General features: G+C 36.0%; 3 protein-coding genes across 4 annotated transcripts; all 3 read left to right on the top strand.

Moving 5' to 3' along the window:
• Positions 1 to 1,974: 1,974 nt before the first annotated feature.
• Positions 1,975 to 3,730, top strand: LOC134819401 (uncharacterized). Its single transcript, XM_063829342.1, has 5 exons — positions 1,975 to 2,113; positions 2,368 to 2,495; positions 2,782 to 2,846; positions 2,991 to 3,238; positions 3,402 to 3,730. Exons 1-5 carry the CDS (start codon positions 1,987 to 1,989, stop codon positions 3,650 to 3,652), a joined length of 819 nt encoding a protein of 272 aa, XP_063685412.1. The 5' UTR covers positions 1,975 to 1,986; the 3' UTR covers positions 3,653 to 3,730.
• Positions 3,731 to 3,986: 256 nt separating this feature from the next.
• Positions 3,987 to 14,313, top strand: LOC134819384 (uncharacterized). Of its 2 annotated transcripts, none has more exons than XM_063829321.1 (7): positions 3,987 to 5,402; positions 7,987 to 8,104; positions 8,326 to 8,443; positions 8,576 to 8,714; positions 9,044 to 9,144; positions 9,313 to 9,434; positions 9,583 to 10,596. In XM_063829321.1, the coding sequence occupies exons 1-7, from the start codon at positions 5,273 to 5,275 to the stop codon at positions 10,304 to 10,306; spliced, it is 1,452 nt and encodes a 483-aa protein (XP_063685391.1). In that variant the 5' UTR covers positions 3,987 to 5,272; the 3' UTR covers positions 10,307 to 10,596. The 2 variants fall into 2 exon arrangements, with proteins under 2 accessions (XP_063685391.1, XP_063685392.1); XM_063829322.1 differs by lacking the exons at positions 7,987 to 8,104; positions 8,326 to 8,443; positions 8,576 to 8,714; ... (1 more) ...; positions 9,313 to 9,434; positions 9,583 to 10,596 and adding exons at positions 11,966 to 12,083; positions 12,311 to 12,428; positions 12,567 to 12,705; ... (1 more) ...; positions 13,280 to 13,401; positions 13,528 to 14,313 and having other exon boundaries at positions 5,268 to 5,402.
• Positions 10,733 to 11,774, top strand: LOC134819813 (aurora kinase B-like). Its single transcript, XM_063829962.1, has 3 exons — positions 10,733 to 10,991; positions 11,176 to 11,332; positions 11,571 to 11,774. The coding sequence occupies exons 1-3, from the start codon at positions 10,747 to 10,749 to the stop codon at positions 11,772 to 11,774; spliced, it is 606 nt and encodes a 201-aa protein (XP_063686032.1). The 5' UTR covers positions 10,733 to 10,746.
• Positions 14,314 to 14,623: the final 310 nt, after the last annotated feature.

Below are 14,623 nucleotides of genomic sequence, written 5' to 3'. Positions count from 1 at the left end.
TCCGTCAGTATCTATTTTCGAGCGAAAGAAGATAAGTCTGTAGGATGGTCTTGCATCGTTATTTAGAGAGTTACTGAGTCCTACTCCTGACCGGACTTGGTAGCGTTTGAGTGCATCTTTGGACAAGAAAACCGCTCCCCCATGATCCGGAGACAGCCTTCCTGCATCTACCTTACCACGCAAAGATCCGGAGTGTGACTTGGGTATAACATCGATCGCATTCTGTTGACCCAGGCAGAGGATTACCATTACGGAGTTGTCCTCTGCGTATGAATCAAGGTCGGATGGGAAGACCGTTGATTCTGGTGTGTGTTCGTTCATTCTGATCTTTTCGACCACACAGCTGTTGAGTGAGGGGTTCTCGTCGATGCGATGATCGCTGATGATTTGATTCATGCACTGAAGTAGGATAGGTACTTCCTTGAACTCCTTGCCATCATATGTGTCCCATGAGTTGCATGGGTGGTAACGAGAGCTGAACAGACAAAACTCCCGTTGGTGGATCCCATATTTCCTGAAGGATACTTCACTGTCTGTCGACCAGTATAGGATATTCGCAGGCTCTGTTGGGAAGAGAGATTTGCAGTGGAATATGTCACGACAAAGCTCGGCAGAGTCACCTCCTGGACTGACTGAGGTGTATCCTGGAGATGATGAGAGATTTCTCATTCTGATGACGGGGTCGTTTAGCCCTGTTATGATCGGTAACGTATTCAGCCGTCTGACGGATGTTATCTCATCACAGAAGTTGAGATGATCATCTGTTGGTGTTAGTCTGCGGCGTAGGTCTTCATCTGATTCTTCGGGTCCAAAGTTGAGCTTTCCGGGACAACTCAAGGTACTCGTGAGAAAGTTGTTCTTATCTTGATTCAGAGACGGGAGTTCTTCCTCTGGGGTCTCCGTAGAAGGAATGGAGCTTTCGGGTTCTTTGCTTGCGGGATCTGATTCCTCAGATTCTTCATCCTTGTTGTCATGATCGGTTGAGAAGCTGGTATCTTTGAAAGATTCACTACCAGATTTGTTAGGGTTGTCGTCGTCATCGTCACTGTCCCCTTTGTCCTGGGGGCCGCTTGATGAGGAGTCCTGTCCTCCATTGTAGATAGAGTTTCCACTTCCGTTTCCGTTTTTCCCGTCCTGATTATGAACATAAATATAATAGTCTGGGGTCCCCAGGTAATTGCTGCCTTGTCATGTCTCTTGTCATGTCCTTGATTGTCATTTGGCTACTTTTAATACTTTTACTGTGAAGGTTGTTTATAAATGTTTCTTCAGTTTTTAAAGGTTTTTTAACAAGATTTTTTAAATATAGAATCATTGTGATATTATCTATATACTGTTATTTAATTCTCCTCTGCTGCCTTTCCCAAAATTATTAGTTTTTTTATTCTAATATGTGGTTTTCATTCTAATATGTGGTTTGCAGCTAGTTAGCTAGTAGTTCGATACACTTTGCCATCAATCCAAATTCCAAGGAGGTAGGGTGCACGAAGGACTTAACTACAATCCTCTCTGGTCGACTCAGCCAAATGATCGACATGCACAAATCCTTAATTGAAGGTTATTTGAGAATGGACCCTGTCAAAAAGTCTGAAATCTTCTTGTATAATTTGCTGATACAAGTTATATACAATTTTGGCTCACTGTGATCGATTGCATTGTACAATACGTGCTTATTTTTCATCTGAAGTACAATATTGTGAACCTTATGAATACTGAACATTGTTATTGGCATACTCATGTTCTTGGATTTTCTATGCACTATACAGAAACTTAATTGCATAGTGTTAATCTCAAATTCAGAAATTTGTGAGATATAATCTACTTGGTCTTGAGACAAATAGTTGGCTCACATGATTGAATAATTGATTGTTAATTATCAAGTATTGCTTTCTATTTTGAATATTGAACTTACAAATTAAAAGACTACTGCACTAATCAAATTTGTTGGTTTACACCCCTTTTAACAGCACAGTGTTTTAGATCGTCATGGAATTATTCTCTGATCTCAACATAATGTGTCCAAAAGCTGGACAAGAAGATGTGTACTACAAGCTGTGTCTCCAGTTAGGATATCGGACAATAGCTTTTAATCATGTTATTGACATGTCTCAAGGTTTGTAATACTAGTATTCCAATCGAACGTACATTGTGAACTGTGATAAACTGTGATAAATGAATGAACTTCAATAATGTTTGTTGATTGTTTGTAAATAATAATGGAATGTTAAATTTTCTTTAAGGCTTGTGGGTGAATGATATTGACTTAAGAAATTTCATCAGTGCTCATCATGCCTTGTTTGAACAGGGTTTCACTTTTATTGTGGTAAGTGATATGATTTTTTATGGAATTCATTTGTCACTTTTCAGCTCTAGTGAAAAATCAGCTGAAGCTTCCAAAGTGCAACCTTAAAAAGTGTGATGACCTGCAAGTTTTACATAGGATAACCTTGGTGTGTTCAGATCCTAGCCATCTGAGAGCTCTTAAAAATCCACAGGTTTCCTTTTTATTCAAACTTGGAATTTGGATTATCAGTTTTGATACATAAACAATAAACATTATACAAATCTCTTGTTGAAAATTTTGTGTGGTTAAGAGAGACGAAAGTGTTTTCGTGGATTAGAATGACTTAATTTTGCTTAGGCAAGCTCTATTAAGATTTTCAACATATCATTTTAATATGAACTGTGTTGTGGTTTTGGAATATAATTTCTAACTCTCTTCATAAAATACTTAGATCTAAGTTACAAGTTAGTTACCAATCTATAAAACCGATTTTATAGCTCAAGAAGTTCGACATTATAGCACTCAGTCCTAAATCAGAAGAACTTCTCTCGCAGAGTATCTCGTAAGATTTATCTTATTTACTTCAATGTTGGCTATGATTTTCCAAGTGCGTAATATTCATGATACCCTGATATCTATTATTTTCTTGAACCATATTTGATCAAATTGCTTATGAATTATTGTATAAAAAAATTGTCCTTTTCAGGAATTTCCCTAATAGTTTTCAAATTTTGTCTTTGGACTTTACTCAGAAACTGCCATTTCGACTGAAGCATACTCATCTTCATCCATGTAAACTTAACAATGTTGTGTTTGAAATCTGCTATGTTTCTGCCATTAAAGACTCATCAAGTTGCAGAAATACTGTTTCAAACAGCAAGGATTTAAATTGGTCATCAAGAGGGAGAGGATTTATTATTTCATCAGGAGCTGAGGATCCTCTATTTCTCAGAGGTTAGGATTAGTTGAGAATTTTGCTTCTGCTTTATTAGAGATTTAACCAAAAGTCTTGTCTCAATTGTTGTCCATGTCATCTTGCCCCAGAACCAATTGCCCCAGGACCTATCCCAAACCTCTTAATTTTGAGGTTTATATGAATTAAATTCAACAATTTCAGGACCATACGATGTGATAAATTTGGTAACTCTGTTTGGTATCGAGTTTAAGTCTGCAAAGGCAGCTATCTCAACGAATTGTGAGATTGTGTTTCTCAAAGGATTAACAAGAACTCAAACTTTTAATGGTATTTTGCAAAAGAATGAACTGGCAACTATTGAGGATAGCATTATAGCATTTCCAAAGCAACTCATACTAACAGAAACATCAGAGCAGCCAAGTTTAAGTAAAAAACTTAAAACAGTATTATAGTTTTTAATTATATTTAGTTGTTTAACTTGAGTTTTAATTTTTAACTATTGTGTAATGTGTTTGGTAAATTATGATGCTAAACATTGTGTTGTTTCTAAAATAATAAACATTTATAACAAACAAGTTATATCGAGTTGCTATAATAACCAATTAAGAAAAGAAACCGTGCAATAAATTTAGGCAAACGATCTTGTAAGTGTTACGTTGTCACAACTCTACAACAAATCACCACTATCCAGTTATTATACTGATATCTTATGTGATTTATAATTTGAATGAACAATTATTGTAAAATTATATGTCATTCAAATATTTATTACTTATAATCTATCCCAGTTCAATCAGATTATGATGATTTCCTCTCAAATCTCCAAAAGACTAGTTACCCCTTCTGTAACTAACCTACAAATTCACTTCGCTTGTTTTTCACTTCTCCCATTTGGAGCACACAAACCACGCTCCAATGTCCCGGTTACTCTCAGCCAAAGAAGATCTGTCGAACCAACAAATTCTCTCTTACCACGAATCAAATCTAAAGCTATATCAAATGCCTGGTTTTCTTTCAAGCAAATATTTCCAAAACATCGGGTCGGTGTGGGTAAGATCAAGCTAAACGAAGGCGAGAAGATGTTCATGAAAATGTACAGTAAAGATGAACACGACTTGAAAGGAAGACAGCACCTGTTTGTGGGACACTACCTGTGGCTGGGGTGTATTGGGAGTCTTTTTGTTACTTCTGATCTCTTTCTTTTTGATATCATCACGCTGGTATCTATTGTGTTATCTCTTGGTGTTGTTAATAGAAAACTTCATAAGAAGTGCACGCCGTATGTTCTAGAAGTTGTGTTATTACCAGGTGATCACGTGCGAGTTAGGAATTTGACCTGGTATGGGGGATCCAAAACAAGGGTCATTCCTGTGGAGGACTGTAATTTTGGGGATCTTGAACATTTCACTCGGATTAGTGGGGAGGAGTTTAAAGTGTTGTTTCCTAAATCCATGTTGTTTATAGACGAATCAGATTTGAGAAAGTATGACTTGCACGAAAAAGAGATGAGACATAAAAGGTATATCTCACCGTTTTCTGATATTGATAAAGTGCACAGTTCGAAGAACTTATTTGGGACGAAGAGAGTTATTCAAGAACTACATGACGATCAGTCAGAGTTTGTGAAAATAGCAAAGGACGAATCATTACAGACAGACACAAATATCGCTGATAAGGGTTCATGACCTCTTCAAATTGGTCCGTGCATTATTTGGTATTTTTATAATTTATTTTCGAAAAGTGTTTTATAGCTATTTTGACTTTTGAGTGATACTGTTGATAAATCTGTGGTTGCTTAATATAATGTGATTATTGTTGTAGTTCCAACCAATAAAAAGTATTGAGATTCAAACGTTAGCACGCTGTATTTAATATTAGCAATTAGCATCCATAATATCATCATTATCCAACTTTTTAAAAGCAGTTTCCATGTGGTTAATAATATAACGAAATGTATATTAAAGCACCTTTAGCTTTATGAGTACTTACAACTGTTTTTTTTAATTTTTTAAAAAAATGTTATTTAATTTTTTTCTTTAATTTTTTACCTCCTACAACACTAGGTATAGAAAATGGCAGCTCAATCCTTCCACTGTGTGCTCTGTCAGGACAGCTATCTGACTGTGGAGGACTTCAATAACCACGAGAAGCAGGAACTTCATAGGAAGGAGTTTGAGAGGAGGATGGATGGCACATCTATAGGTCAGATTATGTTAAAAGTGGGGGGGGGGGGCACATCTATAGGTCAGATTATGCTAAAAGTGTAAGCTATATGGACACGTTCATTTGAGTTTGAGGATATTGGTAAATATAAGTGACCCTATTAAATGGCACAGTGTAGTTGAATTTGTCACACTATGAAATTACATAAACCCTTGATGGTTAGGATAATCGTATCATCCTCTAGGCTAACTTTGTCACATACCGATATCTTAATCAGGTGATAAGATATCGCTTAAATACGGCCGGCACGGAAATGGTTACATTGTCACACTATAAACATGTGACGGAGTAAATATGGACCCCTTGCTGCCGTTTTTGACCAAATTTTTGAGTGTCCAGTTGATTGGATGGGTACATATGACCATTACCTACATATTTGACGACTTTTTTCGTTAGATGGTGCACTCAGGTTTACTCTGTCACACATTAAAGAAAATATGTGATGAATGTTTAGGGCACCCTGATAAGCAATGCTGAGTAGTGTAGGTTTATTTGATGGCCTGAAAGTGCTGGGAATCGTTATTATATCATATAGTCGTAAGGAATTAAAACACAGAAGGCACAACCAAGTTTACTTTGTCACATAATCTTGATGATATCTGAACATGTGTGAAATTGAACAAATAATGATATACCAGCTTAAACCCCTTATATTACGTACTATGGATCAAACAACACTGCTAGTACCATGCACCAGTCACATGAATCATTATCAGGTGGTAATATGTTAACAGTGTCACAATTAAACTACCACAACATGGTCAAAAATAGGATAATTTCGTCACAAAAAAATTATTATAACTCTGTTAGCTCCTTGCTGGCAAAATAACTAGTTTATCGAAAAATTTTTTATGATTAAGTTTCATAGTATTCTAATAGAGTATAGTTCTTCAAAATAGGGGCAAGATATGTTTACTTTGTCACATCAGTTATTATAAGAGTTAGGTAATCGTCATCAGATTAAAAGATATTTTTCGTAGTTTGGATCGATTAATATACCTGTAATAAAGCACCCTATGCCAATTTTAACGTGCACTATCTTGATATTGTTGCGGCAGGGAAAGTTAATTTTGTCACATTTTCAGTGTCATTGACAAATCAATCTAAAATTGTTAAAATTGAGCTCTGATGTTCTGGACAATATTCTTCCAATCGTTTCTGAAAGAATGTTGAATTCTAATAGAGTTATAGATCTTCAAAATAGGGGCAAGACATGTTTACTTTGTCACATCAGTTATTATAAGAGTTAGGTAATCGTCATCACATTAACATATATTTTGTAGTTTGGATTGATTTATATAGGCAATAAAGCATTCTAGTATGCCAATTTTAACACACTATCTTGATATTGTTGGGGCAGGGAAAGTTAATTTTGTCACATTTTTAGTGACTTTGACAAATTTAACCTAAAATTGTTAAACTTAAGAATGTTGAATTCTAATAGAGGTAAAGAATATAGATCTTTAAAATAGGGGCAAGACATGTTCACTTTGTCACATCAGTTATTATAAGAGTTATTATAAGAGACTATTTCATTCTATAATCATTGTTTTTAACCTATTTACGATTTCGTATAATTTCTTGTGACAATGTAAACATCAACTGATCTTAACTCGCACCAACTACATTGTCATCATATAAAGTTTTCCCGCCTTTCAAACCAAAATCAAATATAAATAATTCGCCCAAAATTTAAAATTTCATATATTGTGACAGAATTAACCTCATTTCCCAATAACCAAGTGCCTGTATTAGCTAACTATTCAAAACGATATATTTTAGGGCTATGATTGGTAGAGCAACCATCAAATAATGAGTTGAAAGGGTTTTTAGGACACCTCACATTAGAATAGAGGTATGGTATCATGAGTGTGACAAAGTTACCCAAATATTGCCTTGTAACCGTTCGATCCGTGCCCATTAACCAATGTTGTATCATAATTGTAAGATTGACCTAATTTACTGTATTTCAGACCAAGGAATGATAATTAGACAACTGCAGTTAACTAAGTCACACAAAATGTGACATTTGAACCATTATAGTGCCTAACAACAATAGATTTTCTTTCTGAGCGGTGCGTATGGGAGTATGGGTTACGTGGCTAATGTTCAGAACTTCTGAACATGTCAAAATTAAGCCACTATCGTCGAAAACGCTATTATTTTTGTTTACCAATATCCTCAAACTCAAATGAACGTGTCCATATAGTATATTTTAAAGTCACTATTGTGACGGTACATTAGAACTAGACAGAAACAAAGTGTGAAGGGCCTGAACGGAACCCCTCGGTTTCAGTTCCTTGTTTAACACTGCCGTACAGCAAGGACATCCACCGGGTTCTCCAAGGATGGGCACATAGCTCACTCCACACTATGCTCTATCGTGTTTAGAATATAATATGCAATATTTCCTAACATCTCTTATTGTTACCAAATATTTTAATCGTTCTAGTACTGATTTTAAAATATACTTACCATTCATTTGTTAACTTTATTAAGACGTATGATCAGTTTTAACAAACTTAACATTCCACTTACATTCCACTTAACATTCCACTTACAGGACTGTTACTGTGCAAGTGTTGCTTTATATCAGTCCAGAATCTCAAGTCATGGGATGAGCACATCAAATCAAAGGGCCATGTTAAATTAGTGACACAATCCGAATACTTGGGGAAGAGGTACAAATCAGCCGTTAATTATTTTACATATTTAAATAGTTTTTTTGGGGAATTATTAACTGATCTAACTCAATGGATCGTATTGAATCATCACTCTACGAAACGATAAACGAACTGAACTTACACTTCCAATGACTCATTCAATAAATATTTAGTATTTAATCATTAATCCCTGTAATTATTTAATTAATTAATCATTTAATCTAATGACTAATGTCCAGGTGTGTCTGGAGCGTACCGGGAGTAAAGATGAAGGACGGCTCTATTAAACTCTGTAAAGACATGAACCAGCTATTTGACTGCGGGTGGAAGGATCCGGACTATGTTAACAAAGTCACTGTTAGTGTTTTTAATTTATTGATTAGTCACATGATCTATTTAATACAAATACTTGAGTTTTAACGATATCCTATTCAAAAAGTAAACCACTTTATTTACTTCAAATAACTTTTAAACATGATCTCTTAACAGAATCAAAGTCTTCTGGAGAGTGACCTGATTATTGGTATGAACTGCATCTCTCTAAAGTCCATGGTTAATGACCTGCCCCTCTACCACTGTTCTCTGTGCTGTGTGGACTTCCACCATAACGATAGGAATCACGTGATAGGTGAATTACAGGAAATCGCGGCATGTACGGAATCGCGATTTTTCCCATTATTTGCGACAAATTTTATGAATAGTTTAATATACCGCGAAATGTAATTCGCGGTATCACGATTTTTGGCCAAAATAATCGCGAAATCCTTTTGTCCCTGGTGAGTTACAGAGAAATAAACATTAAATTTAACTGGAACACAGTTGGTAAGAACATGGCTTGCATCGGAGTTAGCTCCGTTTGCCAAACAGCAATTAGTTAAATCTGTAATCTTATAATCTTATATTTTCTCATAATCTTCTCCTTAAATAATGTTCTTTATACCAATTCTCCATTTATAGGTAGACATCATAAGATAAACGTTGTGTGGAACTGGGAAAAAAAGACTGCTGATAGAATCGCTAAAGGACTCGACTTTCCAAAACCATCCACTAGAGCCAAGGTATGTGTACTGCGATTTATAACATATCTTTTACCTTTTTTTATTTATTCGATCATTAAATTTTAGATTAAAATGGTAATGCCTGCTGAGTCTTTAATTTCTGGTCAGCTAATTGAATTACAATTGGCTTAATTTATTTATGAGATATAACGTTTAAATCTTAAACAGGCACAAGCAGAATTGGATGAGGTCACAAAGAAAATCTTCAAGATGGAGCAGGATTGTTTAGATGACGACCAATTTGATTTGTACCAAGTGATGTCCACAAAAAAACTACCCAACGATCTCGGGTATGATGCTGAGCTTTCTTTTGACTAATTTTTCAAAATGCTAAAAATAACAAAATATGTAGTTATAGGCTGTGAATCTTTGTCTTAAATAAACAAGAAAGTAATTGAGGACTCTGTGTTCAATCTTTTAAAAACTAATACTCCCCAGAAAAACGCCAGTTAATCGCCGTCCGTTGATGCCGACAGCCTCAACAGCTGACGAGCGTTCCAAATCAAGTGACGAGCCTGACCAGATAATAAATGTGAGGTCCCGTTCTCGTACTCCAACAGAACCGCCTAATAAGAAACCAAGGGATGCCCAGGCTGCTAAACCCCTTCTTCCTAATCCTCACTCCAAACCTCTGACTAAATCTAAACCCCAGCCTAAACCTCACCTCAATCCACAGATCAAACCAACAGATGATATTCATCAGCATCAGGCTATAACCATACCCCCACCCATGCCACTACCTAAGATATCCGCAATACCGGGCGATGTTCCATCATCTGTTGACATGAACTCCTTCTCTACCCCCTTCCCGGAAGTGGAGGAGGATATTCCTTCTGAAATCAGAGCTGAGATTGAGCTGTTTGATTTAATGGAAGAGTTACAATTATCTGGAAATTTCCAACCTCCAGAGACTGCAAAAGCAGCAGATCCTACTAAATTTTTGAACATACTGTTTACACTTGGCGAGGGTTTGCTGGAGTATCAGACTAAAGAGAGGGAAATTCCGATGGAGTTGCCGCGAGATGATATCAAGGAGATAACGAATACTATAAGTAACATTGAGGAAATCATCCAGAGGTTTAGTGCACCTCTCAGTTCGGGTGGAACTAAAAACAAAAGCACTGATGATAACGAAAATGCTGAAGTTCCAGTAACGAGTTAGAATTTGATGTGGTCATGAATTTTTAAGTCATTATAAATGAATTATTGGCTTGGTTTTTAAAATATTCATATCAAGATATGAGTGGGCATTGGGCATGTTGCCATCAGCGATTAGTATAATTAAACTGCGAGAAAGATGCAATACGAAGAAGTATCTTAAGATCTAAGAATAATGGTGCAAGCACTTCTTACATTTTATTCGTTTTTATAGTAGTTTAGTAATTTATTTTGATTTACTTCCGTTACTAAAGTTTAATTTTTGTTTATCTTCTTTGAAATAATTTCATGCTCAATAACAAAAGTTTGATGAACTGCAAACGTTTAGCCTGGAAGTTACAATATTCTTATAATCTTAGCTCATTACTTACTAATTGCTTACTAATTGCTTACTAACGGTTTCCTAATCTGCTAACACGACTCTATCATCTAAGTAAAACAGCCATGTCACTGAGCGACCTCCCAAAGTCGGACTGGAGTTTGAATGACTTTGAGGTTGGTAAACCACTAGGAAAAGGAAAGTTTGGCAGAGTGTATCTGGCGCGGGAAAAGCGCACCAAGTTCATTGTGGCGCTGAAAGTGCTGTTCAAGTCTGAGCTGAGGAAGAACCGAGTGGAACATCAGCTGAGGAGGGAGATTGAGATTCAGTCTCATCTTGATCACGATAACATTCTCAGATTATACGGCTGGTAAGTTCTTCAAGTCACTTACTGTAATTTTCAGTTATTTTCAGTCAATATTGCTGAGGATAAATGTAAAATTACTCAACTTTCAATAAAACTCTTTCAACTCATGACTTCTTCTGAACGCCAATTTATCTTTACATTTTAAATTCACAACTAAAACACTTATTCCATCATATTCACTATGTAGGTTCCACGATGAAACGCGGATATACCTGATTCTGGAGTTTGCACCTAAAGGTGAACTGTACGGAGTACTCACTAAACTTGGTAAATTTGACGAGAAAGTTGCTGCGAATTATATTCTCCAGCTTTCCTGTGCTCTTCAACACTGTCATCAAAACAACGTAAATACCTTTTCTGTTATTTTGAGAGTACAAAATTCAAGAAATAACATAGTAGCTATAGCTATAGCCTCAAGATAATTGATAAAATAAAGTTAAATTTCCAAAAGCAGTAATTTGCTCTTGATCAAGAAATAACATCCAGTATTCCTTTCAATTCCCTGAGCTATCCACCCCCAAACAACCATATAACATTACAGCACACAATATTAAAATATTATAAATTTCCATACTACCACAGGTGATTCACAGAGATATAAAACCAGAGAATCTACTAATCGGAGGTAAGCCAGGACACACGGACTGGGACGTACTGAAGATAGCAGACTTTGGGTGGAGTGTGCATGCGCCCAGTAACAGACGCAAGACCATGTGTGGTACGCTGGATTATCTTCCTCCTGAGATGGTTGTAGGGAAAGAGCATGACGATAAGGTGGGAAATTAGATTAGTTAATTAATTAGATAGCAACAGTGAGATTATAATTATCTTTTATTTTTAAGTGACAGGCTACTGGCTAGGTCAGGGTCTCAAGAGCATCTTGCCCCAGAAGAGTATACTTACCATTCATTTGTGCAATTTATCAAGACGTATCAGTTTTAACAAACTAAACATTCCACTTAACATTCCACTTACAGGACTGTTACTGTGCAAGTGTTGCTTTATATCAGTCCAGAATCTCAAGTCATGGGATGAGCACATCAAATCAAAGGGACACGTTAAATTAGTAACACAATCCGAATACTTGGGGAAGAGGTACAAATCAGCCGTTAATTATTTTACATATTTAAATAGTTTTTTTGGGGAATTATTAATTGATCTAACTCAATGGATCGTATTGAATCATCACTCCACGAAACGATAAACGAACTGAACTTACACTTCCAATGACTCATTCAATAAATATTTAGTATTTAATCATTAATCCCTGTAATTAATTAATTAATTAATTAATCATTTAATCTAATTGGACTAATGTCCAGGTGTATCTGGAGCGTCCCGGGAGTAAAGATGAAGGACGGCTCTATTAAACTCTGTAAAGACATGAACCAGCTATTTGACTGCGGGTGGAAGGATCCGGACTATGTTAACAAAGTCACTGTTAGTGTTATTGTTGAAATTTATTGATTATTCACACGTGATCTATTCAATACAAATACTTGAGTTTTAACGATCCCCTATTCAAAAAGTAAACCACTTTATTTACTTCAAATAACTTAAAACATGATCTCTTAACAGAATCAAAGTCTTCTGGAGAGTGATTTGATTATTGGAATGAACTGTATCTCTCTAAAGTCCATGGTTAATGACCTGCCCCTCTACCACTGTTCCCTGTGCTGTGTGGACTTCCACCATAACGATAGAAATCACGTGATTGGTGAGTTCCGAATAAAACAAATATTTTGAAATATTTGAACAGAATAAAACAAATATTATATTCAAATCTCTTTATTCAACAATATTAAATCATTATAGAGACCTAATTTGTGACTTGATCGTTATGTTACAGAGAAATAAACATTAAATTTAACTGGAACACAGTCGGTACAAGAACATGGCTCGCATCGGAGTTAGCTCCGTTGGCCAAACAGCAATTAGTTAAATCTGCAATCTTATAATCTTATATTTTCTCATAATCTTCTCCTTATGATATAATGTTCTTAATACCAATTCTCCATTATAGGTAGACATCATAAGATAAACGTTGTATGGAATTGGGAAAAAAAGACTGCTGATAGAATCGCTAAAGGACTCGACTTTCCAAAACCATCCACTAGAGCCAAGGTATGTGTACTGCAATTTTTAACATATCTTTTACTTTTTTTTATTCTCGGATCATTAAATTTTAGATTAAAATGGTAATGCCTGCTGAGTGTTTAATTTCTGGTCAGCTTATTGAATTACAATTGGCTTAATTTATTTATGAGATCTAACGTTTAAATCTTAAACAGGCACAAGCAGAATTGGATGAGGTCACAAAGAAAATCTTCAAGATGGAGCAGGATTGTTTAGATGACGACCAATTTGATTTGTACCAAGTGATGTCCACTAAAAAACTACCCAACGATCTCGGGTATGATCACTATGATGCTGACCTTTCTTTTGAACAAATGTAGTTATAGGCTGTGAATCTTTGTCCTAAATAAACAAGAAAGTAATTCAGTCTGTCTTCAATCTTTTAAAAACCAATACTCCCCAGAAAAACGCCAGTTAATCGCCGTCCGTTGATGCCGACAGCCTCAACAGCTGACGAGCGTTCCAAATCAAGTGACGAGCCTGACCAGATAATAAATGTGAGGTCCCGTTCTCGTACTCCAACAGAACCGCCTAACAAGAAACCAAGGGATGCCCCAGCTAAACCCCTCCTTCCTAATCCTCACTCCAAACCTCTGACCACTAAATCTAAACCCCAGCCTAAACCTCACCTCAATCCACAGATCAAACCAACAGATGATATCCATCAGCATCAGGCTATAACCATACCCCCACCCATGCCACTACCTAAGATATCCGCAATACCGGGCGATGTTCCATCATCTGTTGACATGAACTCATTCTCCACCCCCTTCCCGGAGGAGGACGACATTCCTTCTGATATCAGAGCTGAGATAGAGCTGTTTGATTTAATGGAAGAGTTACAATTATCTGGAAATTTCCAACCCCCAGAAACTGCAAAAGAAGCAGATCCTACTAAATTTTTGAACATACTGTTTACACTTGGCGAGGGTTTGCTGGAGTATCAGACTAAGGAGAGGGAAATTCCGATGGAGTTGCCGCGAGATGATATCAAGGAGATAACGAACACTATAAGTAACATTGAGGAAATCATCCAGAGGTTTAGTGCTCCCAAAAGCACTGATGATAACGAAAATGCTGAAGTTCCAGTAACGAGTTAGAATTTGATGTGGTCATGAATTTTTAAGTCATTATAAATTATGAATTATTGGCTTGGTTTTTAAAATAATCATATCCAGATATGAGTGGGCACTGGGCATGTTGCCAAGCGAGAAAGATGCTATACGAAGAAGTATCTTAAGATCTAAGAATAATGGTGCAAGCACTTCTTAAATTTTATTCGTTTTTATATTAGTTTAGTAATTTATTTTGATTTACTTCCGTTACTAAAGTTTAATTTTTGTTTATTTTCTTTGAAATAATTTCATGCTCAATAACAAAAGTTTGATGAACTGCAAACGTCTAGCCTGGAAGTTACAATATTCTTATAATCTTAGCTCATTACTTACTAATTACTTACTAATTGCTTACTAATTGCTTACTAACGGTTTCCTAATATC

Source organism: Bolinopsis microptera, chromosome 8, assembly GCF_026151205.1.
Source record: "Bolinopsis microptera isolate Bmic1 chromosome 8, MBARI_Bmic_1.0, whole genome shotgun sequence".
Taxonomy (NCBI): Eukaryota; Metazoa; Ctenophora; class Tentaculata; order Lobata; family Bolinopsidae; genus Bolinopsis; species Bolinopsis microptera.
The sequence above is the reverse complement of the archived record's forward strand: the minus strand, read 5'-3'. Positions and strand labels throughout refer to the sequence as shown.